The 27,055-nt window shown below is 39.0% G+C and overlaps 1 protein-coding gene across 7 annotated transcripts in view; it reads left to right on the top strand.

Moving 5' to 3' along the window:
- The window catches only part of ERC2 (ELKS/RAB6-interacting/CAST family member 2), a 550,520-nt gene that overhangs the window by 6,413 nt on the left and 517,052 nt on the right, over positions 1–27,055 (top strand). For all 7 annotated transcript variants that reach the window (XR_011812383.1, XR_011812382.1, XR_011812380.1 and 4 more), the window contains exon 2: positions 17,261–18,060. Coding sequence is in view for 2 of the 7 variants with exons in the window: in XM_072044083.1 (XP_071900184.1) it covers positions 17,404–18,060 (657 nt within the window). In the remaining 5 variants the exon portion in view is untranslated. The remainder of the gene's footprint in view (positions 1–17,260; positions 18,061–27,055) is intronic.

Raw genomic sequence — 27,055 nt, 5'->3', positions numbered from 1 at the left:
TTTTGGGCCCCTCGCTACAAGAAGGACATGGAGGTGCTCGAGCGAGTCCAGAGAAGGGCGATGAAGCTGGTGAGGGGTCTGGAGAACAAGTCCTACGAGGAGTGGCTGAGGGAGCTGAGTTTGTTCAGCCTGGAGAAGAGGAGGCTCAGGGGCTACCTTATCGCTTTTTATACATGTAAGTACATTAAAGGAGGCTGTAGTGAGGTGGGGGTTGGTCTGTTCTCCCATGTGCCTGGTGACAGGACGAGGGGGAATGGGCTTAAGTTACATCAGGGGAGGTTTAGGTTGGATATTAGGAAGAACTTCTTTACTGAGAGGGTTGTTAGGCATTGGAATGGGCTGCCCAGGGAGGTAGTGGAGTCACCATCCCTGGAGGTCTTTAAAAGACGTTTAGTTGTAGAGCTTAGCGATATGGTTTAGTAGAGGACTGGTTAGTGTTAGGTCAGAGGTTGGACTTGATGATCTTGGAGGTCTCTTCCAACCTAGATGATTCTGTGAATTTATAATGTAGGTTTATTGTGTCTGGACTCACAGCTACACTCTTTGGCATCTGTTTGGCTTGTTTCATCACAAAAATAGCAAATTAAATGAACTTGGAGACTACAGTACTCTAATTTCCAGAAACAAATTCCTGCTTGTCAAATGGGGTTGAGTCCTGTTGGAGGTTGTGCTGCTGCTGCTTCAGTTTTCAGTATCGTTAACTAAGCACTTCTCATGATCAGTAAAATTAATTTACAGGTAAGCTGCTAGGAAGAATATTTCATTACATCTGTATGTGCAATGGCTGAATCCTTCATTTGTTTATAAAATGTTATAGTTTGTATTATTTCTGTGACAATGTGAACTTTTCCTTAAACATTTTTTTTTTTTAATGCATTCTTTTCCTCAAAATATGTTGCTGTTGAAATAGAGTTCTTCTATTCTTTAAACAACTCAGATTAGTGGGCAAATAAGAACAATTTGCTTTACCATGTCCTTTTGTTGACCAGTGCCAAGTAGTAGTGCAAGAAACTACTTCGTGCAAAAAAAGTGCTTCTCTGGAAGGAAGGCTGTGCTTTGTAAAGCATGCTGATTTTTAGTGGCTAAGTATTTGCAGTCACGGTGTACCTTGGCTTTCATTTATATATCTTTTTCGCAGGCCTCATTTAAAATCTTCTTAGACAATTTGTTTTTCCTTAAGAAAAACAGTTACAATAGCATCTGTTATGAATGTGAAATGTTCACATCAAAAGCTTGGAATGACTTCTGACTTGCACTTGTCAATTGGCATGGTTATGCTCAACTGAGATGGGTTCAGTGTCAGTGCAAAGGTGGAAGATAGAGTCATGCTCTGAAGTTGTTGATAACCGGAAGTGGTTGGTGAACTCCTTTTGGCCTTTTCTGGGAAAAAATAAAGAAAACTGCAGAAGTGGAATGCCTTCTAACAGTTCCAGGGTGCTGATTTTATGCTGAATGAGGGGTAACCTACTAAATCACCTCTATCACTTGCAGAGCCTACAGTCCTTGGAGGACTTGGATCTGATGTGGCTGAGGCACAACCAGTACTTTTTTTGGGCATGATTCTCAAATGTGTGAACCCTCATATCCTAGTGAGGAGAACAGAGGCGACAAGTTCAGCATGTTTTTGAATTCTGTTAACTTCAAAGCAAACTGAATGTGCGAATGTATGCTTTTTAATTTATAATTGAATTGTGTATATATGTTACTACTTTTGAATCCAAGAAATGTAAAATGCTGAGTGCATGATTAGCATTGTGTGCTAAAGCTGATGTATCACGGTGCCACTTCCCTGTGGGAAGGAAACCCTGAGGTTGCCTTTTTCTTTTTAAGAAGGTCTGGGTATTCATGGACCTCTTTCATGGGGGGCTTCAACTTCCCAGACATATCCTGGAAGCACAACACAGCCCAGAGAAAGCAGTCTAGGAGGTTTCTGCAGAGCGTGGAAGATAGCTTCCTGATGCAGCTGGTTAGTGAGCCTACCAGGGGAGGTGCGCTGCTAGACCTTCTGTTCAAAAACAGAGAAGGACTGGTGGGAGATGTGGTGGTTGGAAACTGTCATGGGCAGAGTGACTATGAAATGGTAGAGTTCTCCATTCTTGGAGAAGCCAGGAAGGGGACGAGTAAAACCGCTGTATTAGACTTCCTGAGGGCTGACTTTGAACTGTTCAGGACACTGGTTGGCAGAGTCCCCTGGGAGGCAGTTCTGAAGGGCAGAGGAGTCCAGGAAGGCCAGGCACTCTTCAAGAAGGAAATCTTAATGGTGCAGGAGTGGTCTGTCCCCACGTGCCCAAAGACGAGCCGGTGCGGAAGAAGACCGGCCTGGCTGAACAGAGAATTGTGGCTTGAGCTTAGGAGAAAAAAGAGGGTTTATAATCTTTGGAAAAGAGGGCGGGCCACTAGGGAGGACTATAAGGATGTTGCGAGGCAGTGCAGGGACAAAATTAGGAAGGCCAAAGCTCATCTGGAGCTCAATCTGGCTACTGCCATTAAAGACAGCAAAAAATGTTTTTACAAATACATCAACACAAACTGGAGGACTAAGGAGAATCTCCATCCTTTACTGGATGCGTGGGGGAACTTAGTTACAAGAGATGACGAAAAGGCTGAGGTGCTTAATGCCTTCTTTGCCTCAGTCTTTAGCGGCAAGACCAGTTGTTCTCTGGACACCCATCACCCTGAGCTGGTGGAAGAGGATGGGGAGCAGAATGTGGCCCTCACTATCCGCGAAGAACTGGTTGGTGACCTGCTACAGCACTTGGATGTACTCAAGTCGATGGGGCCAGATGGGATCCACCTGAGTGTACTGAGAGAACTGGCAGAGGAGCTGGCCAAGCCACTTTCCATCATTTATCAGCAGTCCTGGCTATCAGGGGTGGTCCCAGCTGACTGGCGGCTAGCAAATGTGGCGCCCATCTACAAGAAGGGCTGGAGGGCAGACCCGGGGAACTACAGGCCTGTCAGTTTGACCTCAGTACCAGGGAAGCTCATGGAGCAGATTATCTTGAGTGTCATCATGCAGCACCTGCAGGGCAAGCAGGCGATCAGGCCCAGTCAGCATGGGTTTATGAAAGGCAGGTCCTGCTTGACAAACCTGATCTCCTATGACAAATTGACGCGCTGGGTGGATGTGGGAAAGGCTGTGGATATGGTCTACCTTAACTTTAGCAAGGCTTTTGACACCGTTCCCCACAGCATTCTCCTCAAGAAACTGGCTGCTCATGGCTTGGACTAGCGTACACTTTGTTGGGTTAAAAACTGTCTGGACAGCCAGGCCCAAAGATTCGTGGTGAATGGAGTCAAGTCCAGTTGGAAGCCGTTCACTAGTGGTGTTCCCCAGGGCTCAGTACTGGAGCCAGTCCTCTTTAATATCTTCATCGATGATCTGGATGACGGGATTGAGTGCACCCTCAGTAAGTTTGCAGATGACACCAAGTTAGGTGTGTGTGTCGATCTGCTCGAGGGTAGGAAGGCTCTGCAGGAAGATCTGGATAGGCTGCACCGATGGGCTGAGGTCAACTGCATGAAGTTCAACAAGGCCAAGTGCCGGGTCCTGCACCTGGGGCGCAATAACCCCAAGCAGAGCTACAGACTGGGAGAGGAATGGTTGGAAAGCTGCCTGGCGGAGAAGGACCTGGGAGTACTAGTGGATAAGTTGGCTGAATATGAGCCAGCAGTGTGCTCAGGTGGCCAAGAAGGCCAACAGCATCCTGGCTTGCGTAAGAAGCAGTGTGGCCAGCATTGCTAGGGAGGTGATTGTCCCCTTGTACTTGGCTCTGGTGAGGCCACACCTCGAGTACTGTGTTCAGTTTTGGGCCCCTCGCTACAAGAAGGACATGGAGGTGCTCGAGCGAGTCCAGAGAAGGACGATGAAGCTGGTGAGGGGCCTGGAGAACAAGTCCTACGAGGAGTGGCTGAGGGAGCTGAGTTTGTTCAGCCTGGAGAAGAGGAGGCTCAGGGGCTACCTTATCGCTTTTTATACATGTAAGTACATTAAAGGAGGCTGTAGTGAGGTGGGGGTTGGTCTGTTCTCCCATGTGCCTGGTGACAGGACGAGGGGGAATGGGCTTAAGTTGCATCAGGGGAGGTTTAGGTTGGATATTAGGAAGAATTTCTTTACTGAGAGGGTTGTTAGGCATTGGAATGGGCTGCCCAGGGAAGTGGTTGAGTCACCATCCCTGGAGGTCTTTAAAAGCTGTTTAGATGTTGAACTTAGCGATATGGTTTAGTAGAGGACTGGTTAGTGTTAGGTCAGAGGTTGGACTCGGTGATCTTGGAGGTCTCTTCCAACCTAGACAAGTCTGTGATTCTATCTCCCAATATGTAAGAATTGAGTTGTATCTAATTCAGTTTTATTGAAAATGTCAGAAGTTATGCAGGTAGCCTTGTTAGCTGATCCTATGGCTATTCATTTGTTGTTCTTCTTAAAAAGGAAATTTTGTAGCAAAAGAAGAAAATTGTAGCTTTATTCTGTAAACATGTGAGCCTGTGTTTAATAACATTCAGGTGGGTAGCCTTAGTGAATTTAGTGGAAAAGAATCCATTGTGTAGAAGTACTTGTTTCTAAGATGTGAGTTTGAAAGACATCTTAAAATGAAAATTATTACATTACCGTAAATGACAGAATATGAATAAACATATCTAATATGAAAGTAGACAACCCTGGAAGTCTAATTATAAATTCAGTCAATTTTCTTTTAAATTATTTTTACCTCTTTAGGTTTTATTCCTAAAATAAATTAATTGCTGCCTTTAATGTGTTTAATATATGCATCATATGTTAACAGATAAATCACCTTATGTTTCAAAGAGTATTTGTATGAGTGACATATAGATGTTGGCTGTTGCATGACCATGCTTAACAAGTTTTTGGGGTATTCTACCATTGTGGCCTTAGTTACTTTGCTTTTTCTTAAATGTGTATTTTGGCATTATTAATATTCCTGATCCATCCCAAGTGACTCTTCCTGTTGCTTTTGTAAGGAATTTGTAAGGCAATATTTAATATCATGACATTGTTCTAGCGGTTCATTCTGTGTCTTTTGTTATTTATTGCTTATAACCTTGTCTGCTCTCATGTTGAGCAAAGGGAAAGATAGATAAGAGGCGAAGCTTTATGTCTTAGCGTTTACAAAAGCTTTTGGCTTGAAGCAATATCTTTAATATAAACACATTTATTAAAAATGTTAAGTTTTTTTTTTTTTTTTTTTAAAGTGTAACTTTAATGAAACTGTTATTTGTACCACTTTTGAAGACCAAACACAGACTTTTCATCACCTTAATTCTACAAGCTACTGGAGCAAGGTCTAGCATCACAGCAGCTCTCCACACTGGTTCTTCCTTCCAAAACCTTTGTAATGATCCTTAGCCCATCTTCCCTTCTTAAATAATGACATAAGCTTGCATAAGCTAATGTTGCACATATCTGCAATAATGCTTGTCTTTGTAAGTAGGTGTTGTTTATGCTCCTGGTGGGCTCCAGTAGTCCAGAGTATGTGAATGAGAAAAATGAATGCACAAGACTATACAAAAAAAAAAATTAAAGAGTTCTGACAGAATCACAACTTGGTGTCATTAGCATGCCTACAATTTGAAGAGTTGACTTTTAAATTATACCCTTACCTCCATCACATTTGATTGAACCCTTGACAAAGCAAAAAATATCCCAAACATTTTAAATTTCCTTGCTCACAAACAAAGCAGTAATGTGGACTAGATAATAAGTTAGCAATATGAAGTTGCAACGTGAATTGAACTACTTGCTGCAGTTTGGATGCTCCAAGGCAAATGAGACTTCAGCTGAGAAAAAGCTTGGCTGTTCAAGCCATAAATAAATTATTTCTGACTTAAAACTTTTTTTCCCTTACCCTACTATTTTCTTTACTTTTTAAAATACAATTATAAAAATGCAAATTTGAGCTGAAATAACTCTCAAATTGATTCTTTACCTATATTAATAATGAAAAATGTATTGCTTTAAAAAAAACACAGCTTTATCTACATTTCTCGTGTCCTTCTTCAAGTTACAGGTGCTCTGCTAAAGAAGCTTTAAAAATTAGTCTTTTGTCCTTAATAAGTGTAACTGCTAATGTATTGGTTAAAAGGAAGGGAAAAGAAAAGGTGGATTTCTTGCCATTCTTTATTTAGAAATAATAGAAAAAAAATGGTCTTCTAGTTTTTGTTCTAAAACTTTCATGCTGTCTCAGATTGTTCTTATTTTTAAGCTCTAACTTCTCAATTGAAATAGATAATAAAATCTAAAACAAAGATAATATTTATGTATGCTGTTAAATACTCACTCAAACTGGGTAGACTTTGGCAAAAGTAAAGAAAAATTGTGCTGGTCAATAGGCCTGATTTTTAGGATACTCAAAAATGATGTCTGCTTTTATTGTTTTTTTTTTTTTTTCTCCACAAAAGAGACCATTTTAGTTTTTTTTTTTCTTTTTAAAGACACCTAACATTTATGTTTATTAGTAGACACTAAACTAAAAATACCGTTTGTCTGGATAACCAGGTGCCTTAGAATAATCCCACATAAAAGACCTGAGTTTGTAAATGCAGTCTTGCATTGATAAATGAGATTTGTTAGGGAGAAGGAAGTACGAGTAGAGGTGAGGTAGTGTGTACTAGACGTGAGGGAAGTGACAAGCACTTGCAGGAGCCTTTGGAAGGCACAGTGAATATAAGATAGGATACAGGATCTAGCTCAGAAGACACCTGCACACTGAAATGTTAAGAACTCTTTCTTTGAAAGACAAATGCTTGCCTAACCTTTTGAAGTACCTGTATATCCCAAGAATGCCATTATGGTGCAGAAAAGCTGAGAAGACTCAAACTGTAAAGATGCTTCCAGTGGTCTGGAAAGTATGTTTTTCTTAAAAAATATATATATATATATATTTTTTTTCCAACAAAAATAGGAGCTTGACAGTAGAAGCTGAAGAGAGAGCGGACAACAAATCCTTGATGCTGAAGTCAGGACTGTACTTTTGTTGAAGAATGGCTCAAAGAGCAAGGGCATGGGTCTCTAGCGGAATTGTACAAGCAAGGCAAAGAAAATGCAGAGTTTATAGCCATGGAGTAGGCCGGATGAGAAGCATTCTTGTGAAAATATGCAAGGAGCAGTCTGTCCTTGAGAGAGATAAACAGATGGATCTGAGGCCTGGGAAGATGAGGAAATAGCTTATGCGCTGTAACTGCAAGTAGGAGAAACTATTTTTTGCAACACTTTTAGGCTTACCAATAGGATAGTGACCAGTATGCATAATTATAGCTGTGTGAATAAATATATGGATATCTGCACAATAAAGTTGAAGCTTGTATTACCACTCATATTGAGTCAATCACTTGCTTCCCTGCGCCATAAATCGGAGGGTCTCGCACCTGCAGTGGCGCCCGAACAGGGACAACATGGAACCGAGAAGCGTGGTGAGGACAAGCACCGATTAGCAACAAATCGGAGGGCAGAAGATTGCCTAGACCGACCAAAAGGGGTCTGCATGGTCCGGAGGGCTACCAGCGTGATTAGACACGGAGCTGCACAAATCACGGACAGACGTGGCGCGGACAGACACGGCAAAAAGGCCAGCACTATGGATAAGGAGGTAGCCCTCAACTTATTGCAACGCTTTTTAGAAAAGCGAGGGGTAGAAGGAGTTAAGCATATTCCAGGGCTTATAGCCTTTGGGGTAGCAAAGGGCTTTTTTTATAATCCTGAGTCATACTTTGATGTGGAAGAATGGAGAACTTACGGGGACTGCTTGTGGGATTTAGCTATAGATGATGATAAAATAGTTAAAAAATTAATGAAACCGTAGCGGGAAACTATTAATAGTTTAAAAAGATAAAAGTTAGAACAGCAAGTTGCAGCTGTGGTTACCCAGCAATTAGGTCAGCCCTGAGGATCAGAGGGGCTGTTCTCAGTGGGGGGGCGATTACTTGCCTATACTTGCCTATTGTCTGGGAGACCAATAACTGTTAAGCCACGGCACTGTTGCCGGGGCCCCCAGGGGCGTCACTACCCCCCTCTCCTAGTAAAAGCCCAGACGCAGATCAGGAGACATGGCCTACGGCGCCACCCCCTCCAACCACTGTCGAAACTGAGATAAAAGTCTCAAGAGCAGAAAACAGGGTCTCCGACAGCAAGGAGGAGGTGGTGGGGCAACTCATTTTAAAACCGAAAGAGTATACACCCAGGGAGCCTTAAGGCTTCCAGTAAGCCACTGCCAAAGCCCTCCCCACAGGGGATAGAAAGGGTTAATTGGCAGGTGATAGCCAGAGAGGTGGCAGATGCTCAGGACTCTGAATTGCTGAGCCCGCTCGCTGATCAGGCTTTCCTAGTAACCTATGGACAAGGGTCTGCGGATCTGCAGGGAGCTCACACCCCACTTGATTGAAAACTACTATCCCAGATGAGAGCCACAGTAAATGAGAGTAGGTTGCATAGTGTGCCGACCAAGAAGTTGCTTAATTATATTTGGGGCAGCACTATTTTATGTCCTGAGGACATCAAAACTATTGTAAGAATGATTATGACACAATCTGGTCAGTTGCTATTGCAGGCTCATTGGCAACGCATATATGATATCAGTGCTCACACACCCCAACCATTGGGAGATCCTTTAGAATACGTAACTACTGAGCAATTAATGGGGATTGGGAGATTTGCATCGGTGGATATGCAGGTACAGTTAGGGCCAGAGATATGCCTAGAGAGCATGAGGGCAGCCCGTGCAATACTCCAACCCCACTCTACCGGCCCACCACGAGATGGTGCTGCCCACGATCCCAACACCTGCCCTGCCTGCGATGCAGCCCATCTACAGTCAGATGCTGCCAGATCACAACAACTACAACCAGCCACATTGGGAGATACTCTGCAAACACTGGAACTATTGGCCATTGTCTGGGCCTTCACGGAATGGATGACAATTTGTGGAGACCGAGCATGGCAGGGGATACTGGCAGATGCGTACAGAGGTCCCTGCTACCTTGGTCAATTGGGATTATTTGCACCTCGCCACCAGGACTGGCTGAATATCTCCAAGACGATGTCCAGTAGAGTGAAAAGAGACACTCACGGTTTAACACCTGACTGTAAAGATGATGTTGAATTATGGTCAGCAACCACGCGAATATTTGCCTCGTTCTTCACACCAGGGGTGGCAGCTGTGCGGACGCTGACACAGTAGAAAAGTTGGCATGCTGGACAGTGAAACAGTTCAACGCAACTACCGACATCCTCTCTCAAATGATGGATGATATGGACAGTCTATGACACTCAGTGTTGCAGAATCGGGCAGCCATTGATTTTTTGCTGCTGGCCCAAGGACTTGGTTGCAAGGACTTTGAAGGAATGTGCTGTTTTAATTTGTCAGATCATAGTGAGTCAATCCATAAAAGGCTGGATTGGCTAAAAGAACATGTGAATAGAATACAAGTGAATGTTAACCTGTTTGATACCTGGTTGAAATCCCTGTTTGGTGACCTTTCCCCTTGGCTTGTATCCCTTATTAAGGAGGGTTTGAGATTGCTGCTTATTGTACTGCTGATAATCATTGTTGTCAAGATAGCTTATCATTGTATTGTGAAAGGGGTAACAAAGATGATGAATGGGGCCTTGCTTGTACAAAAAGAAAAAGGGGGAATTGTTGAAGAATGGCTCAAAGAGCAAGGGCACGGGTCTCTAGCGGAATTGTACAAGCAAGGCAAAGAAAATGCAGAGTTTATAGCCATGGAGTAGGCCGGATGAGAAGCATTCTTGTGAAAATATGCAAGGAGCAGTCTGTCCTTGAGAGAGAGATAAACAGATGGATCTGAGGCCTGGGAAGATGAGGGAATAGCTTATGCGCTGTAACTGCAAGTAGGAGAAACAGTATTTTTTGCAACACTTTTAGGCTTAGCCAATAGGATAGTGACCAGTATGCATAATTATAGCTGTGTGTATAAATATACGGATATCTGCACAATAAAGTTGAAGCTTGTATTACCACTCATATTGAGTCGATCACTTGCTTCCCTGCGCCGTAAATCGGAGAGTCTCGCACCCGCATACTTTGATAAACTAAATCAAGCATTTTTGCCTTTTATATTCAAAACTTTTCTTTTAACAATGCTTTGTTAATTTCAGTACTTAATATGTTAAAGGATGAGGCCAAAAATTCTTGCTTCTTTTGATTCACTATTAAATTGGAATAAACTTGGACAGTGGTGTATAATCTTAGCTGGGAGATAACTTGCTGTGCAGACTCTAGGGGCTTCCATTGCCAAGAACTGGCGGATATGTATAGCCCTATAGCTTTTATAAAGATACAGCGTGTTCTCTGGCAAACCAATGAAAATAATCTCTGATCATTCTGACATTGCATGGCTGAAGAAGCCTTTTTTTTTTTTTTTTTTTTTTTAATGCTGTGCTGTGATCTATCTTCAGGTCCTTAGTATTTGACACAACTAAAGGAAGTCTTAAAATACTATCTTCCCTTAAGCATTTCAGAAACTCTAGGGAGGCATTTTTGGCACATGCAGGAGCGCAGGAAAGATTTATCTGAGTGGAAGTGTTAGAGCTAAAATGTTAGGAATTAGTGTTCCAGCGAGGAGGCGGCCTAATTAAAAATTACAAAATAATGCAGGTGTGAGTTGAAGTTTGAATATTACTTATATTTAAAGCCAATTTCTAATTAATATTTAGCTTTCAATTTGATTGAAAACAGTTGCAATGTCTCTAATGTTGTAATAGAGAGAAGCTGGCGCATTGCGAAGTGTTGTACCTCTAACGAACACTAGCCGTACTTTAAAACTGTGAAACTCCTATGAAAGGGAATTGAAAAGGTATTGTTGACTCTTCACTTAGGTATACTCAAGAGTAATATAATTGACAAACCTGCTAATTCAGTCAGAACTGCTTGCTCCTTGAGTTTTTTAATGCTGCATTTTGAGCAAATACTTCCATTGCTGCAGTTTCCATTTTCTGATTGCATGAGTGTTAATTGCTGTTGCTGCACCTGACAGTGTTAGACTGCATGACAGTTTTTCCATGTATTTGTGTATTTGGCAGCCATTTCTTTCTTCGTGTGCTATTTCTTTAGTGTGAAATAGAAACAAAAGCCAGGCAGGTATGACAAGCTATTGCTGTGAAATGCTGTCTTTCATTTTGCATCAGTGGGAGTTGAGGGACATCACCAATTTGCAAGATCAAAACAGACTTTGTAACTAACTTTGTACACAACTACATAGGTACTTGTTATGTAATTACCTACAAAAGTAGTGAAATTAATGCTTATTGACAATTAAATATAAAACATCTGTAGGAGACTATAGTAAAATCTGCATTTACTTTAGAAATGTGGGCTTGAGGCACTCAAAGGAAACTAGATAAAGATGATATTGCCTTTAATGTCATGTATCTTTTGTTTTTCAAAGTTCTCAGAATTGAAGACTAATAGGAAGAATTGGCTGTGATTTTTTCTCATGGTTAAAAAATGGGGAAAAAACAAGCCATTTGATTTGCCTTGTAATGGTAAAATAGCAAAAAAGAAAAAAAAGTTGCCCTTTTTAATAAAAACAATGTAGGGCTTGTAGTAATTCCCATATGAACCAACATTTTGTTCATTATTTTTTGTTACTTTATTAAAAGAAAACATGCTGTGCCGCTTAGATTGAAAAAAGGAAGCATACTGCATAGGAGCTTTTGGTTCTCCATACATAGTTTGCATCATGTTGATGTTTGTTTTTTTTAAGCAGCACAGATGACAAAAAAAAGAAAAGAAAGTATTATTTTTTAAAAACAATTAAATACCAATGTAAATGAAAAAGATGTGCCAGAAATATCTCTGGCTCTCAATCACTATTTCAAATATACCTGCATATCCTGGCTTTTGTGTACAATGCTGTTTTTCTGTTAAGGGTATGTACATAATGATTTCTTGAAAATATATATATATATGCATACACACATACTCTTTGCCAGGACTTCTGATTTATGGAGCAGATTTTTTTCTGACAATCTTCTTCCCTAGGTGGTGTCTCAGAGTGTAAGGTAAGGAAGATGAGTTATAGTGGAGAATATATCTTCTGCATCATCTCTTAGTTTTTCTATTTTGTTGCTTTCACTTTATATTTTGGGAGCTTTATCGTACTGAACAGTTTTAGACAGTTTGGAAGCCACTGAGTATATTAAATATATGATAATTTCTGCTGTCTCTATATATTATCTGGGGCGGATAGCTGTAAGGGAAGGGCTCTCTTAAAGCTTTCATCAATATTACAAATGTTTGAGCTCTTGGCTGAACGTATTGGGGAGTAGTCCTACAGAGCTATTAAGTATTTGGTTAATATCCAAACTTACTGCTGACCAGGTGCCACTGGCCAGAGGGGAGACAGAAACTCTAAATTGGGTCTGAGCTTTCTAAGCATAATTGTCAGGATATATTAGTCTACGTGATCTGCCTTTTGGTGATCTGTTCTGCCCCTGTTTTGCTTTGCCTGCCTTTGAGGATGATGTAAACAGTCCTCATAGGAGATAACATTAATGCAAAGTCAGAAGGTGTCTCCGTGTTCAAATACTGGTTGGTGGCTCATGATAAGGAAACACTGACCTTATGAGATGAATAGCATGCCCCCATCTAAGCAAGAAAACATACACATAAAAAGCCAACAACCAAAACAAAACCTGATAACAGGAAAAAAACAAACAAAACAAAACACAACAACACCCCTCTTTATCCTTCATTAAAAACACTTGGTTAAAACATTAGTTAATACTACAAAGAATGATTTTGGTACAGTTGAGATTATTTACATTTAGCAGTCAGTGTATTTCTTGAGTGCAGTGTGAATATTTGCTCATGTTATGTTTCCTATCATGGGAATATCTCACGAGGAGAGGTTTGCCATGTTTTATCTCCAGTTCTGTATCTATTGATTGAAAACTTTCCATGCTTATTGGTGTTTTCCAGCGTAATGTGCTCTGATACTGTTTTTCAATAGAACCATTAAATCTGCTGTGGAATAGCTAGACTGCATGCTGTCTGGCACTTGCCTGTTTGTGAAACCTTTAATGAGAAACTGGTGAGAACTCTGTGTGCTGTGGCTATGTGCAGAAAAGCTCAAAAGCCTTAGCCTGGAATATCTAATCTGAGAATGCTGCAGTATGTAGGCCTAATATTTCACAGGAGAGACATGTAATGTAACAACATATTGTGACTTTTCTGCATTGAATGAAGAAGAAATTTCATTTCATGAAAAAAATCTGTTCAGATACTGTGAGCTTTTGTCCTGCAAGATCTGGTTTCCATTTTTTAACTGAACTATCATGATTCACAGAGTTTAGGAAATAAGTAAAATAGCTCCCAATCCATTCTGAGGCTCAATTACAATGCCTCTGTGCATTTCTTTTGATTTATTACGATATCAGGGATTGACAGATGCAATGCAGAAAATTGTAACTTTGAACTTGGTGGCACTGCTTTGTTTAAGCAGCTTCTTGATGAAATTACTTCTTGTCTGGGGAAGGGCTGGTGGAAAAAATCAGTGAAAAATTAATGAGTTCTGTGAAGACAGTATTTTGAAGAAATTGTAATTATACAAAATTTAAAAGTAATGCATTGGAGAAGCAAACAATAAGTGAGACAACTTATTTAAGTATTGTATTGGAATTCTGTGTTTTAAGTCTAAATACAAAAATTAAAAAGCAAGTAAAACACAATGTCATAAGCGATGTGGATAATGCTTTTATCTGTAGATTGCAGGTGATGAGATGAGAGAGAAATGTGAAATGTGGAAAATAAGCTGAATTTAGAACAGCCACCAAAAAGTATTCTAGCCTGAAATAGACTTTTTTATTTGCTGGGATTTTCAAGGCTGATGAGAGCATAGGGGGTGGGGTAGTGGGAGAGGTTTTTTCCATGAGAACATATGCTCAATTTTCTGAATGCTTTTTTGTAGTTATATTCACAGTTGTGTTCTGAAATATTAAAGTCACAATAATAAGGGTTATCTTAAGTCACAGAATCACAGAATCACAGAATTTCTAGGTTGGAAGAGACCTCAAGATCATCGAGTCCAACCTCTGACCTAACACTAACAGTCCCCACTAAACCATATCCCTAAGCTCTACATCTAAACGTCTTTTGAAGACTTCCAGGGATGGTGACTCCACCACCTCCCTGGACAGCCTGTTCCAATGCCTCACAACCCTTTCAGTAAAGAAATTCTTCCTAACATCCAACCTAAAACTCCCCTGGCGCAACTTTAGCCCATTCCCCCTCATCCTGTCACCAGGCACGTGGGAGAACAGGCCAACCCCCACCTCTCTACAGCCTCCTTTAAGGTATCTGTAGAGAGCATACGGGTATACATTAAAAAGCAATTTCTAAAGTAAGAAAATGTTGAGACAGGCAGTTGGTGTCTGCTTTTTTCTAGTACTATTATATTTTAAAACCCAAAAGAATGTTTTCATTCATGGGAAAACACATTCATTAGGTCTGTTGTCTATCCCAGAGCAGACTGAATTAATTTGTGACTTTTCCTTTCCAGAGAAATTTTGAGGGAGATGCAGTCTTCATGACATAGGAGCTCCTTTGTGCTCTGGTATATGTACTGCGAGACCTGTACCTTCTGGGCTCCTCCCAAGAGGAAGGATTGTCTCTGTAGTTGTGGGTACAGTGTATACATAGGTCTATACAGCTCTCTGTCCTTCCCATTGTCAGGCTGAAATTCATCTTTCTACTTGATTACGTCTTTTTTTTTTTTTTTTTCCACCCCTCGTATTATGGCATGGAAGGGTTTTGCTTTAGTTTAACATCCTTTAAATACTGGGGGGGAAAACGGATTGCTTTACAGAATTTATTTATTTATTTATTTTGCCCATAAGTTAAAATGATTATATAAAAGCAATAGTTTTCAAGATAGAATCATTTGTGTCTTTCCTGTCCACCTTGGGCTCAAACAGACTGGTTCTTTTCCAGCCAGTCCTGAAGGAAGAGGAGGGTAAAGTGGATGTTTTCCCTTTCACCCTCTTTTCTTCTGTGAGTGGATAATGATTTCTGCAGCAATTGTTGAGGCCCTGAGGCTGATATTGCCTATTCTTGTCTCCAGTTCCTGATGTAGAGAGACACCATAGATCTTCCTAAAGCCAGGCTCACTGTATAAGCAATAAGGAGTACAGGATGGTGTAGGTGCCATTCTTCTGTCTTCTGCAAAGCGATGGTAGATGGCTTCTCTGAGACTCTTCACAGACACAAAGGAATGCTCAAGGTTTAGCCTTAACTTCAGGTGTATGTACTTCCAGGTGAAGGCTCACTTTTATATGCTTTCCTTTTTCAAAGTTGTTTCCGAGACAGATGGTCTGTACAATCAGATTGTAATAGGCAATGAATTGCAAATGAAATAGATAAAAAACAGATTATTCCTAAACCGGGACTTTCAACTTTGTCTGTGAGCTATCCTTAGTGGCCAGTGAAAGTTAGTAATGTTTGCATTGGAATAAATTTTAATGGAGCAGCCTGGGTGCAGTACAAAGAGTTCAGAGTTTCCAAATTATTAATATTAAATGAATACCACTCCCATATTTTTCCTAGCACCCACAGTGGTGTTGTTGACAACATTTCAGTGTAGTGCAGTGCCTTCCACGGATGAATTTCATGGCCCTTGATGCACCTCTTGGGAAAGACGTGAAAATTCACAGGAATGACCACTGATGTATTATAGTGGTTGAAACAAATTGAACAAGGTGAAACATTTGTGTGAACAAGGTGAAACAGCTGGTTCAGATGCATAATTATAGGTAAAATGAAACAAATGTGTTAGACTGTGCTGGCTAGTAAATGTGATGAAAATGTAGTGCATACAAAGCAATTCTTAGAATTTGTGTAAGCCATGTGCTATATGTTTGTGTGTAATAATGGGTGGGAGGGGTCAGTGGAGAACTCAGTGTGTTTACAGATACTAACAGTGTCAGCAAACAAGAATGTTTCATGCTGAAATTGGTGAGTATTTAGTACACTAGAGATTACTTAAACAAACAAACAAACAAACAAAACATTAAAGCTTCCTTCTTCCTGTCTCAACACTTCATGGTGCGGAATTTTTTTCAGATATTTAGGAAATAATCTATAGATAATGAGGATGTTTTGGGAATGGTTAAAGATTACAGGATTTAATTGAATCCATCTTTTGCTCTTCCTCCAATTATATTTGAATTAAATGGTACTAGATCTGATTAATGAGCACCAATTTAATTTATACCATTGATTTTTTGAGACAGATTAGTTTTTTTTTTTTTTTTAAATCAGTAGACTTACCATATCCTGAAGTCTTATTTGTATATTGATACTTATGCTGTATAAAGCTAATAAACTTATTCAAACCTTGGTAAATATGTAATAGTAGTATAGTATTTGATAACAGTAAGAGCATCTGATCCACATTAGTCTGTTTGGTTAAATAAGTTGTGAAGATAGTTCTATCCCAGTAATATGCATGGGGGGAGAGGGGGATGGAACTCCTTTTATGAATAAAAACCAAGATTATTGTCACGTAACCTTTACTTGAGAAGTTGATTAACAACAAATGTTAGCAAATCAGTACTTAATTTAACAAATAATGTATTGTAATATTGCATTGTATTGTTTAGGAGGAAATAGTTACTCAAATCAGCTTATATTTTTAAAATTTTTATTCCTAAAATGGTTCTACTGGGTAAAGCTGAGCTATTAGAATGTTGCTTTCTTCCTCCTTTTTCTTATACTAAGTCTGTTTTTTAATCCAAACACAAAATAAAACCCCTGCCAATTTCCTTGTTTTCTCTTCATCTAATGTTACTAGAGAAAACACAGAGTCACTGAATTCCTGTTTTTATACTGTCTTTTGAAAATGTTATACCATGTTTTGGGTGGTTCTTAATGCCAGCAACAGCTATTGTTTCTCTCCTTTATGTAATTCCTATGGTCAGTCACTTAAGTCCATTAATTTACCAATTCACATGCATTTTGGGGTCCATGGTGTTTATTGCAACATAAAGCTTGATAAACTTTAAGTCAAAATGTCAAGGTATTTTAACAAGAAAGAAATCAGCATTTTTTTTTCTGAATGGAACTAGTTTTAAAATGGATTTTATCCAGTCATCCTAAATACAGAATGTATTATAAATTTTAAAAGTAATTACTCCAGGAGAAATGATATGTGCTCATTACTTTCCTCATTGTAAACTTATTTGCCAAATGGGGGGAGCTTACTTATTTTGTAATATCTTTTTTTCTTCTAGGTATCTGATTTTGGAGGAATGGTTTCTTTGCCTACTGGAAGAATGCAGTGAAACTGCCAATATTTCTAGCTGGAGTTTTAAGTTTAATATTCACCTCTAGTGTTACTAATTCTTACTAAATAGTACCTCAAAGTAGAATAAAGATGTATGGAAGTGCAAGAACAATCAGCAACTTAGAAGGAAGTCCCTCCAGGTCTCCCCGTTTGCCAAGATCTCCTCGCCTAGGCCACAGGCGAACAAGTAGCGGAGGAGGAGGAGGAACAGGTAAGACGTTATCAATGGAGAACATCCAGTCCCTTAATGCAGCCTATGCAACATCTGGACCAATGTATCTGAGTGACCATGAAGGTGTAGCTTCTACTACTTTCCCAAAGGGCACGATGACTCTTGGAAGGGCTACAAATCGAGCTGTGTATGGTGGTCGAGTCACAGCTATGGGGAGCAGTCCTAATATTGCTTCAGCGGGACTGTCCCACACAGATGTCCTTTCTTACACTGATCAGCATGGAGGACTGACCACATCTTCACACCATCATCACCATCAGGTTCCTTCTATGCTGAGGCAGGTTAGAGACAGTACCATGTTAGACCTGCAGGCTCAGCTTAAGGATCTACAGAGGGAGAATGATCTTCTCAGAAAAGAACTAGACATCAAAGACAGCAAGCTGGGATCCTCCATGAATAGCATCAAAACTTTCTGGAGTCCTGAATTAAAGAAAGAAAGAGTATTGAGAAAGGAAGAAGCAGCCAGAATGTCAGTTCTTAAAGAGCAAATGAGAGTTTCCCATGAAGAAAATCAGGTAAGTAATTCTGTAAGTTTCTTCCAGTTGATTTCATGGCTAAGTACTAGATATTTTGCTTATAATATTGCATCCTACACTGGAACATATTTGACAATAGTAGGAATTTTATGTTCTATCTGCATTGGGCTGTTAAATAGTAGAAAAGGACACTAATAAGAACCTGAATGCAGGCTATAATTTTCTCCATGCAGCACTCTTTCACATTATAGCTGAAGAGAATGATTGTTTATCACCAGCTTATTTTATTATTTTTGAGACTTCCTGTAGTGTATTTTTTAGCAACAGTCTAAATATACTCAGCAACCTTTTCTGAAGAGGTGCAGAAGCATTTATACAAAAGTATAAACAAACATCCAGAAGCATATTTTGCATGAACTGTATAGGGATTTAGCTGTCTAGCTTTTTTAAGTTAAAAGATGAAGTGATATAGAAGATTCCGTTTTGGAATTTAATAATTCTGCATGTTACAGAATGATATTCCAGTGGTGTTACCAGCAATGCTTCAGAGACCTGTCTTAGAAAAAAACATCTTGTAAATATGTACTTCAAATACTTCTATTTGCAACACAACAATCTCTTCCTAAAGCTATAAAAAGACTAAAGCTATAATGTCACACTTCATGAAACTATTTTATTTCACAAAGTTATATAAAACAGCGGCACTGAGTATATCAAAAAATTATCACATTGCTGTCTCCATGCACTTCTTGGCTGCTGGTCTTATTTAAAACTGCTCCTTTTCAGACCATCTGTTAACTTCCCCCAGACAAAAACACAATCCTGTGTTTCTCTCACTTCCAGATTCCCAATCTAAACTTCTCCACTGGCTGGCAGACAGCAAGAACTGAATTAACTTTTAATTTACTTCTGAGTTTCTGATCATCATTACTTTTCACTAAGCTTTCTGATTCTTAGATATTTAGATACATGACATGCCCATGGAACCAATGAACTTGGTCTTGACTGACACCAGTCATACTGACTGGTTCTTGATCAGGAATTCAGTACTGTGAATGTGAATCCTTACTATGTAAGGAAATAACATAAAACTTCTAAGGTCAGCCCAAAAGTCTTTCTAGCCCACTGTGACAGTACTAGCAACGTCTAAAAGTTCATAGGCTAGAGCAAGTGTATGATGAGAACTCCACCAAGGACTCTTTGATCCAGGTACAGTTCGTGTGCCTAACTCTCAGGGGACTTTTTGAATTAGGCCAGTTTGCTTTTGGACCTACATAAAATTCTAGTGTCCACAGCCTCTTATGAGAGCGCATCATATAGCCTCACATGAAAAAACACTGTCTTGTGTTGGATATGGCACTAGATTTTGGCTACTTTACTGACTGCATTTTCCTAGCCCCAGAAGAAACATTGAGTAGCTGATCTCTCTCCAGTGCTCGTCTCCTTGCCACCTGTGGTTTTATAGTGGCCCATCATCACACTGCTCCCTCAATTCATTTTCACGGAAGAGAATGTTATTCATTTCATAAGTTATTTCTTTGATTTTTCTCTGGATTTTTTTCAGACTTACTATACATTTTTTTGAGGTGTGGAGACCAAAAGTGCTTATGTTTTTCACAATACAGGAGAAAAATAGTTTATACGCTGATGTTAGTGTTTGTACTGTTATTCTGTATGTCTCTTCCAAGATTTCCCAACATTGTTTTTTCTGGTTTTGGATGGTGTTATGTTTTTTTTTTTTTTTTTTTTTTTTTTTTTGCTAGTGAGTACTCAGCTAATGGATTTCAATTAAATTAATATTTTAATGGACTTATAGCTGCAGGATCTCATCAGTGGCTATACTCAGTTCAGATTCCATCTTGTTAAGCATGAAGGTAATTTTATTTCATTTGTGTATAATTTCACATGCATCTCCTTAAATAGAATCTTTCAGTCCTGTGAAATAAAAGGAACATTGGGGAAAAATATCAGAAAATGAGCAACATTTGATATGGATTTGTCAAAAATCACATCAAACAAGTCTAGTTTTCTTGTATGACAGGAGAACAGGCTTTATGCATAAGCAAAAAGCACTAGTAACATTGTTATGGAAGCTTTTTACACCATCTCTGTTCGTCAGTGAGATGAATTTGTTATTGTAAGGATGCCTATCTCATTGGAAGACTGAGTCAGTGTAATTATCAATGATTCATGGTAAAATTTGAAAGACAATATCTAGTAGGATCTGGCAGGGATCTGTCATGTTTTAGGTTTTAATCAGTGACGTGAATAATGAATATGTTACTCTACCAGATAACGTCAAACAAGGAAGGGCTAAAAACATCCTGGAAAATAGGTTTATAACTGAAAACATTTTTTTTTTTCCAATAGAAGTTTACTTAGAACCAGAGCCTTCTTTAAAAAACGGTAAGAGCTGCCAAAAAATCAATGCAAAGATTTATGGATGCTAACTAGGACATTTCTGATTTTCTTTTGAAGATAATTTTACATTTGAAGATACGTGCTTTGTGCACCTGGCCTTTAATATTACAACCCAAAGACAAGTTAACTGTATTGTCTTGCTGTTCTTCTCTATCGTTCATTACATTCTCTCTGAGCACAATTAGTATTCTCTATGAGCACGGTTGGTGTTATTCCCTATATGATTCAATTAGATACAGAAGAGCAGGAAGTACTCTAAAAGTTTTAAACAATTAAAAGTGATTCTTCATCTTGGAATCAACCATTTGAAGTGTCTCAATTGGACATTGCACTTATTTCAGGTAGTTTATTATTCTTAGAAATCTTACTTGAATATATTATACAGAAGAGTTAATGTCGAAGGTTTCTCTGGAAAGCAAACTGCTAGGAGGTAGGTAGAACTGGGAGGACACAAATCTTCTGCAGTGTTAGTTGCTATAATTGCTACCTGTCCCTCAAATTTTTTTTCTTCTCGAAAACCACCTAATTTTAATTAGCTTAATATGTTCTTTGAAAACATATTATAAATTTTGATCTGCCTTTGAAGTTTAATTCCTGCCCTGATACTGCAGGAGTTCTTTGGATTAATACAAAGAACAAGGATAAAAAGGATAGTGAACGGTTCCTCTGAGAGGCTCGTAGGTTTGAATACAAAATTGTTCCTTGCAATAATTTCGGGCATCTGTATCAGTATGAATAACTCTCAGATGCTGCAGTTAGGGGAATAGAGCTGATAAAATATAATAATTTAACCAGCAAATAAGAGTATGCATGTTCATAAAATCAGAACTGCAAGTTTAACCACTCAATGTCATTCACATGTTTACATTATTAACACATTTCATTTTAACTTTGATTTGTAGCAAGTATTTAGGTAGAAAACTAGAAGAATTAGAATCATATAATGGTTTGGGTTAGAAGGGACCTTAAAGACCACCTCGTTCCAAAACCCTGCTATGGGCAGGGACATTCATTAAGGTTGGAAAAGACCTTCAAGATCACCTGGTCCAACCACCCCCTACCACCACTGTCACCACTAAACCATGTCCCTAAGCACCAACTCCAACTGTTCCTTGAACATCCCCAGGGACGGTGACACCACCAACTTCCCTGGGCAACCCGTCCCAATGCCTGACTACTCCTTATCCTTCAGCAATCTTTCTTCCCTTCCAAACTCAGTTTCACTCTTGTAATTGGCCATACTGTTTTCAATGTTTTAGGCATTTCCTCCAGCATTTGTACTTTCCTCCATGCTCACTTCTTCACTGCCGCTTCCCTCATCTCATTCTTTCTGTTATGCTGTTACTTCTCTGCTCTCCACTGCCTCTGACATCTGCTTTCCACTGTGACTCATTTTCCCTAACCTTGTTTTTTATATTTTATATGTGAGCATATGTGTATTGACATACATCTTTATAAAAAAGAAGAAGACGCTACCTTTCCTTATTACCTTAACTTTATTTCTGCACGTATTTTCTTCTCAAGACTCATGGTAGATCACACTCAAGGAGCACAAAGGTTACTTTCCTTATAAGCTAGTTAAGTTTACAAAGCAAGACTTTAACTCCTGAATAAACATTCCAGATATCGCAACAACTGTACTCATTCGAAGAGGACATTGCTTCTGAAAGTGTAATTACAGCTGTTTTGAGCCCAAGAAAAGTGCATCTCCACTAGGTCGTGGAATCATCAGAGTCATAGAACAGCTTGGGTTGGAAGGGACCTTAAAAGCTCTCTATTTCCAATCCCTGCTATAGGCAGGGATGCCACCCACTAGTTCAGGCTGCCTAGGGCCTCATCCAGCCTGGTCTTGAAGACCTCCAGGGATGGGGCAGCCATAGCTTCTCTGGGCAGCCTGTGCCAGTGCCTCACCACCTGAGTGAAAGAATTTCCTCCTACTATCTAATCTAAATCCACCCTCTTAGTTTAAAGCATTACTCGTCCTTATTAGTACATGCCTTTACAAAAAAATCTGTCTCCTGCTTTCCTATAAGTCCCCCTTTAGATACTGGAAGGCTGAAATGAGTTCTACCTGGACCCTTCTCTTCTCCAGGCTGAACAATCTGAACTCCCTCACCCTGTCCTCATAGGAGAGGAGCTCAAGCCCTCTGATCATCCGCGTGTTCCTCTGAACTTACGCTAACAGGTTCATGTCCATCTTACACTGGGGACCCCAGAGCTGAACACAGGGCTCCAGATGATGTCTCATGAGAGTAAAGTGGAGGGGGAGAATCCCCTCCTTCAGTCTGCTAGCTAGATTTTTGATGCAGCCCAGGATACATCTGGCTTTATGGCCTGCAGGTGCACGTCGCCAGCTCTAGTTGAGCTGCTTGTCCACCACCTCCAAGTCCCTCTCCTCAGAGCTGCTCTCAAAAGAAAATATAATAAGAAATATTCTGAAATGTTTCCCTTCTATGTATTAATTGTATTAGTAAACTGTATTCCTAGTTAAACATTGATCAGTCTGGTGCATACAGTCTAATTAAAATTATATACCATTCACTTACTTTGTTTTCTGATGCGATACTTTTTATACAAACTGTGCTCTTTTACTTATTTAGCTGCCTTGTAAAAGACAAGGCAGGAAGCAAGGAATACAGTTTAATTTGATATTAATTTGCTAACTTATCTGGGAACTAGTCAGTAGATTTAAACACATATATGTATAGATTTTAATGTGTTATCTGTATTATGATTTAGTCTGTATTTGTTTAAAATTGTGTGTATATATGTGTGTGTATATATATATATATATATATATATATATATATATTAAAAACAATAAAACAAAAACCAACCACTCACCCCTTCTTAACTTCTTAATTGTTTCCATGGCTGGGATCAACCCTACCTAGTTTCAAACCGGAGAATCCATTGCTCAGACCTTGCTGGCATCCTCTAAATTCAAGTCAAAGGAAGCTGAAGATCTGTTATCTCCTCCCACACTAAACTTCTGAGACTGTTCTTCAGCTTTTTTTGAGGAAAGTTTGTTTATTCCCACTGGAATCCTTGAATCTGGATCCCAGTGAAATGCTCAAGAATATGCTGGCAATTGAATCATAATTTTGAGTTCCCAGGTATTTTCTTTAATATGCATCTAAGTGTACACTTTATTACTGGTTTCAAAGGTGGGGTTGTTCCTAGATTGTTCCCAATTGTTCCTGGATAGCCAAGGTAGTTAAACGAGTTTCTATGGGATAAATATTCCTTTCAGGTTGTTTCATTGTCTCTGTATAAATGTGTGCAGGACCACAAAATCTGAATCTTTTTGTGATTATTCATGAAGTATGGGGCTATATACAGAAAGAAAGATAGTAATCTCAGAAATGGAAATTCTCAGTTCATATTTTACTCTGCTTCCTGAGGAGTCTTATGTTAAACTATTTTAATACAAATCAGAAAGAAAACATTACCTGATCCTTCTTACTAAATATGTCTTTCTTGAAGACAAAGTTACCACTTTAAACATTTTCAGCTCAAATCTGTGTTATGGTATTTATGACCAGTGGAAGCACACTTCAAGGTGCCAGTACTTTCAGCATGTTCATTCACCTTATTTTCTGTTTTTGGCTATCCTGTTGTTTCCTGCTTTCTTCAGTTTTTTTCAATGCTCTTTGTTAAAGAATGCATGCTTGTTTGTTGATTTTTTTTTTTAAACTTTGTTTTTACTTTATTTTTGATGTTACCTTCACTGTTTCCTTCATTTAAATTGACTTACATTGGTGGCAATTTAGGTAAGTGCAAAATATTTCTATTTTTTTTTTAAACAAGACAAAGTTTGTGTAATGGATTAAACAGTTATAGAGCAAAAGTTTATTATCTGAAGATGAAAGCAGAGTGAAACAGAAGTACATCAGTATTTCTTTTTATGAATTTGAAAATCAAAACACGTTTCTGTCAATTGGAAGGGAGCTAACATAGGAGAGCTGCTCTGATGAGGAATGAGAATACACAGGCAGAGCATTGCGGAGTGAGTCAGCTACACCAGAATTGTGTGTCTTGGCTTTTGTGCTACTGCCACTGACAGTGAGGAAAGGGCTGTTAGCTTGGTGGTGGCAGATGGGAAGGGGTAAAGGGATGATCATACTACTGTAGATGTCTAAGGAACTTTTGAGGAAGCAGCAACCCAAGAGGCTAAGAATGAATTGGGAATGCGCCTTTTTTTTTTTTTTTAAAACCATATTTAAATGTCTGGTTTTTTAAATACCTGAAAAAGCTTAGGAAGTTCTGAGCTAGAACAATAATAAGGGGAATTTGTTTCTGGGTGTGTAAGTGCTTGCTTTGGTCTTGACAGAAGCCTTTTGGTATTATTCTGGCTTAGAAAATAAAGCAAGTGTATATGTTATATAGTAGAAACCAGTATTTCCAGTTTTATGAAAATTAGCACACTGTAATGGTTGTTTGAAGGGGACAGTAATAAGTTACATGCTTTCCGTGTGTTTTTCAGATATAAAGAGATCTGAGATAAGCAAGCGTTATCTTGTTCTGTTCCCCCCATTGTATAAGAGTATGAATTTTATTTCTACCTGCTTTAGTCAGTTAGGTCACCTTTTTTGTTGCCTTTTTTTTTTAATGCAAAATGTAACTCATTCACAATTATGCCTGTGCCAAGGTGCTAGCATGGAAAAAGTTTTTTCCAATTGCATCTTGAAGTTTTAGAATGGGTGTCAAATGATGAGTGTTGGTGAGTGTTCCTTATGAAAAAGTATAAACAAGGCTAGTTATGTTTTAAGGAGAGAGAAATTGACTGTGGAGCTGAAACAGCATTTCAGTTAAAGATGTTTGGAACTGTATAATGCTGTGTGACTCAGAATTGTTCTCTCATCAGTTTTGAACACACTCACATCCAGTGTTCGTTTCTTATATGTTGTTATATTTGGTGCCACATCCCTGAGATACTACCAGCTGTTGCTGCTCCTGTGTATTGTGTGTGTGTTTTTTGTGTGTGTGTATGTGTGTCCTGTAACAGTGATGATCATCTGCTGTTGAATTTAGTAATTGCATCCTGCTAAATTTCCCTTGGAGCTTCAGGTGGATACTGCATTCTGTGTCCCCCATCCTGACATATTCCAGAGTCTGACACTGCTGCTCAGCAGTGGTCATCTGGTGTGTTGCTGTGTGGGTAAAACTCTTTGTACAGAAGCCAGGATTCTGATGGGGTCTCAGAGGATGACCACTTTAAGAAATATAGATCTAGCAGGAAGTAGGTTGGGATAAACTGCAGTTATCCCTCCACTAGGCTTGTAACACTGCTTGAAGGTATTCCTTCAGTAGATACTAATAAAGCATACATCAAGCATGGCAGCTACCACTTTTTGCCTCTTCCTGCCTTAAATTAGGATGAGTCCTGAGCAAGTATTCAAGTAGAGTACTTTAAGCTGTCAGAATCCCTTAAAAGAGATGGGGAGAGAGGTAACTATTATGTTGATAAACCAGTTTGAGTTTTGTTAAGAGTGAGAAGTATTGGATAGTAAACTACTTGATAACACAGGAATTCATTTTTAAAGTAAGGTTTATAAAAGATAAAGTCTCCTGAAATAGCTAACTAAACATTTAATCTCATGAATGATACGATGGTTTACAGAGATCATATATAATACATCAAACATTATCCTTGGTAAATTTATTTTCTGTTGATTCTGATGGAGCCTGTGGTTTTGTGCTTTTTAAATTCTATTTCTTTTAGCTTCTGTAAACTGGTTTCTTTCCAGACTTTTAAACTTAAAATAAAAAAAAATGCTCTGGATGACTCTCCTCAGAATTTTCTGTCATTTGAAGTGGGAGAGAGAAAGGGGAGGGGGAAGTAGTGAAAAAGTGAGTCACTCTTTTTTCTTTATGCATTTTTAGTCTTCACTATTTCAGATACTGTTCCTCACTTTGAATTTTCAGATTTCTTTTTCAGTTTTCTGGGAGTTGTCCCCAACAGCTGCTAGGCAGTTGGTGATGCCACATTCAAATAGTCTGCAATAGGGAACTCCATCATCTAGGTTATCTTGGAAAAACATGAGCCTTTTGGTTGTGCTGCAGAGCATTATTTTTGTACATGCATATGATTTAAAGATAAACTTGCATGCCGCTTCCTAACCTTTCTGTTTCGTTATGCTTCTGAGTTCAGAAGATGCACTTCAGACTGGTGGCACTGTTTGTGTTGGTGGGAGAGCAGTATGGGGAATAAAAGCATTGCATTGACTTAATCTGTTGGTTGCCGATTAAAAAAATACAAATATCTGCATGTTATGGAGTTGTATTAACACTATACAGGTTCAAATGCTGAATTTTACCTGTTATTTGCTGTTTAAGGTGTCTAACGCAGTACCTGACTATAATACTATGTATTTCCATGGTGCCAGAGAGTCAGTCATAAAAGCTGTCAGTTTCAAGAATAGAAACTGTTACTTGAATTTATTGATGGAATATGTCTCAGTTGAGTTAGCAAGGAAATCAACATTCAGGAGCTCTTTGTATATTTTGTGGGAGATAACTTTTGCATCTAGTGGGAGCAAGTAACTCTTTTGAATTCAGTAATTTGGGAATATTTGGCCTGTAGGGGGGAGAAATTGTACTTACATTTTGA

The sequence above is a fragment of the Anas platyrhynchos genome, chromosome 13 (genome assembly GCF_047663525.1).
Source record: "Anas platyrhynchos isolate ZD024472 breed Pekin duck chromosome 13, IASCAAS_PekinDuck_T2T, whole genome shotgun sequence".
In the NCBI taxonomy this organism is placed as follows: Eukaryota; Metazoa; Chordata; class Aves; order Anseriformes; family Anatidae; genus Anas; species Anas platyrhynchos.
This window is presented reverse-complemented; position numbering and strand designations above follow the sequence as displayed.